General features: G+C 36.5%; 1 protein-coding gene across 1 annotated transcript; it reads right to left on the bottom strand.

Annotated features, from left to right (window-relative positions):
- Positions 1–341: 341 nt before the first annotated feature.
- LOC149167451 (protein SUPPRESSOR OF GENE SILENCING 3-like) lies at positions 342–1,164 on the bottom strand. The gene is made up of 2 exons (XM_089430490.1): positions 903–1,164; positions 342–592 (listed from the first exon to the last, which is right to left on the bottom strand). The coding sequence occupies exons 1-2, from the start codon at positions 1,141–1,143 to the stop codon at positions 342–344; spliced, it is 492 nt and encodes a 163-aa protein (XP_089286616.1). The 5' UTR covers positions 1,144–1,164.
- Positions 1,165–2,245: the final 1,081 nt, after the last annotated feature.

Below are 2,245 nucleotides of genomic sequence, written 5' to 3'. Positions count from 1 at the left end.
TTGAACTCCTCTTCCATCTCTGATTCTCTTTTTGTAATATCGGCATTCAGCTGATCAATTTGTTCTCTATAACTTTGCTCCAAATAATCCACCTGCCCGCAGTTTTCAATTAGCATAGCACTCGTGGGAACCTCAAAAAAAACAAAAGAAGATCAATTCTGAACAAGACATATATAGTTAAACATATTGGGTTTTAACATTAAAACTACATGTCCAAAGGACAACAACAGTTTAAGCCTCACATAAAATTATACACAAGGTGCAAGTCCAAGACACTAACTGAACTACTATAGGTTGTTGTGTTTCAACTTCCATGTGCTCTAGTCTCAACCATAAATTAATCATACTTCTTTCTTACATTCCTCATGCTGCTCTGTAGCCCTCTGTCTAATAATCTTAATTTCTTCATCTTTCATACGCAATTTTGATGAGACTATACTAACTGTCTCTTCTAAATTTTTACTATGCTCCTGTTGTTTAGCAACTTTAGTCTTAAACCAAGACAACTTCTGATTGTCCTCATCCATTTGCTTCATGGGTTCCACAACCATTTTATGATATGATCTCATCTCATACTTCAACCTTGCTTTGCCTGCAAAATACTCTTGCACTTTTATAATAGCTCCAATAAAAAATAAAAAATTACTCACTAGCATCAGAGTACATGAACCAAAAAGCATCTCCCACCTAATGCGTCTTAGACATTACACAATCAATCAAAGAATCCTCCTGTGCGTAATCAGACTTTCCTAATAAATAATGTGTCTATGCTTAATGAGCTGTAACTATGTTAGGAGACACCCAGAAATTTGTTGCACACTTTAAATTAGAAACAAAATTTCTGCAATCCACCCCTTTGTGATACATGTCATATAGACTTCAAAGAAGTAAGTAATACAAACCTTTTGAATGTCTGTTGAAAATCTCCATCTCTTCTTTTGTTGCAAAGTAACCATATAGTACACGTTTTCCACCTGGATAAAACAATACACGACGTCGCTCCCAGTCATCTTTTCCTCTCCCTTCCTTTAAAAATTGTTTCTGTAACCGCTCTGCCTCCAAGTATCCCATTGCAGATTCCTCAAATATAAGAACACTCATTCCACGATGTCCCTTTGGGCCATATGCATGTCTTGCCTTCATGGCTTTATATCCTTTGAAATACTCCAGTAATTATTTATTTCCCATTCCAATCCACTGGAAAAAAATAAACAATTTCATGAAACCAAAGCATAAGAAAATAAACAATGCACGCAAGGACTACACTGCGGCCTTCTCTGCGGGAATCGATCCCAGAACTCGCTGAAAAATAGATTTGCCATGACTTTCTCGCGATTAAGGGATTGAGCAGAATTTAAATCAAACCCATCACCATGCATATCCTCCACCACAGATTCTGCACCCGTCGAACCTCCCCCTCTTATCGATTTTCCAGCTAATATGACATCTACCATTTCTTGCAGATTAACAAGCTCACAAATTACCGCTTTCCTTGATTCCCTCACAAATGAATTCATGCCCTGCAAATCAAAATGCGTAATATACAATTTTCTGCCACAATCTAAAACATTAAAAATGTGACCAGACAGTGAAAAAGATGTTAAGATCACTCAATGCTGTTGAACTCTTAGCATTCAAGATATTGAAAGAGTATAAGCTATAAAGAACTGATATAGAAACTAAAATAGGGGTTTATACGAAAATTTAAAGAAGGTTTTGATCCATAATTCAAAAAGGGTTTTGACCCAAACAGAAATTCACACTGGGTTTCCAGCCAAACATAAAATCAAATAGGGTTTTGATCGAAACCAAAAGTTAGAAAAGGGCTTTAAGCCAATTTTTCTGCCTATTATTTAAACGAATTTTTCGCTGGTCAATTTTTTTTATAACATGTTGGGCCGGACCAAAAAATCAAAAAGTATTTTAGAACAGGCCCGGAATTCAGGTCGCAGTTCAAAATATATTCTAGAAAGTTAAAACAGAGTTTGGACCTACAATTCAAACCGAGTTTTAATCCAACATAGGACATTCAAATACATACTTGAATTGCGTCAAGTTTAAGCAACAATGACATTATGCCCTCGGTGATCTTCAAGCGTTCCTTCTCATTCTGAAGGATCGACTCACCACTTCACGATCAACAAAATGCCATCATATATCTTCGGCCTTTGCCTTCACATCCCGTATAACCCTTAAATTCTTTAAAGGTGCACCCTTCCTGGTGAAAAACCCTCTGAAATCTGAC

This window comes from Pinus tabuliformis, chromosome 5_1, assembly GCF_031772625.1.
Source record: "Pinus tabuliformis cultivar Carrire ecotype Pingquan chromosome 5_1, CPIR1, whole genome shotgun sequence".
NCBI lineage: Eukaryota > Viridiplantae > Streptophyta > Pinopsida > Pinales > Pinaceae > Pinus > Pinus tabuliformis.
The sequence above is the reverse complement of the archived record's forward strand: the minus strand, read 5'-3'. Positions and strand labels throughout refer to the sequence as shown.

Coding starts and splice junctions, on each gene's coding strand:
- LOC149167451 (XM_089430490.1), bottom strand. CDS start 1,143: ATGAAGGCAAGACATGCATATGGCCCAAAGGGACATCGTGGAATGAGT. Junction 593..902: donor TTTCAACAGACATTCAAAAG/GTTTGTATTACT, acceptor AGTATTTTGCAG/GCAAAGCAAGGTTGAAGTAT.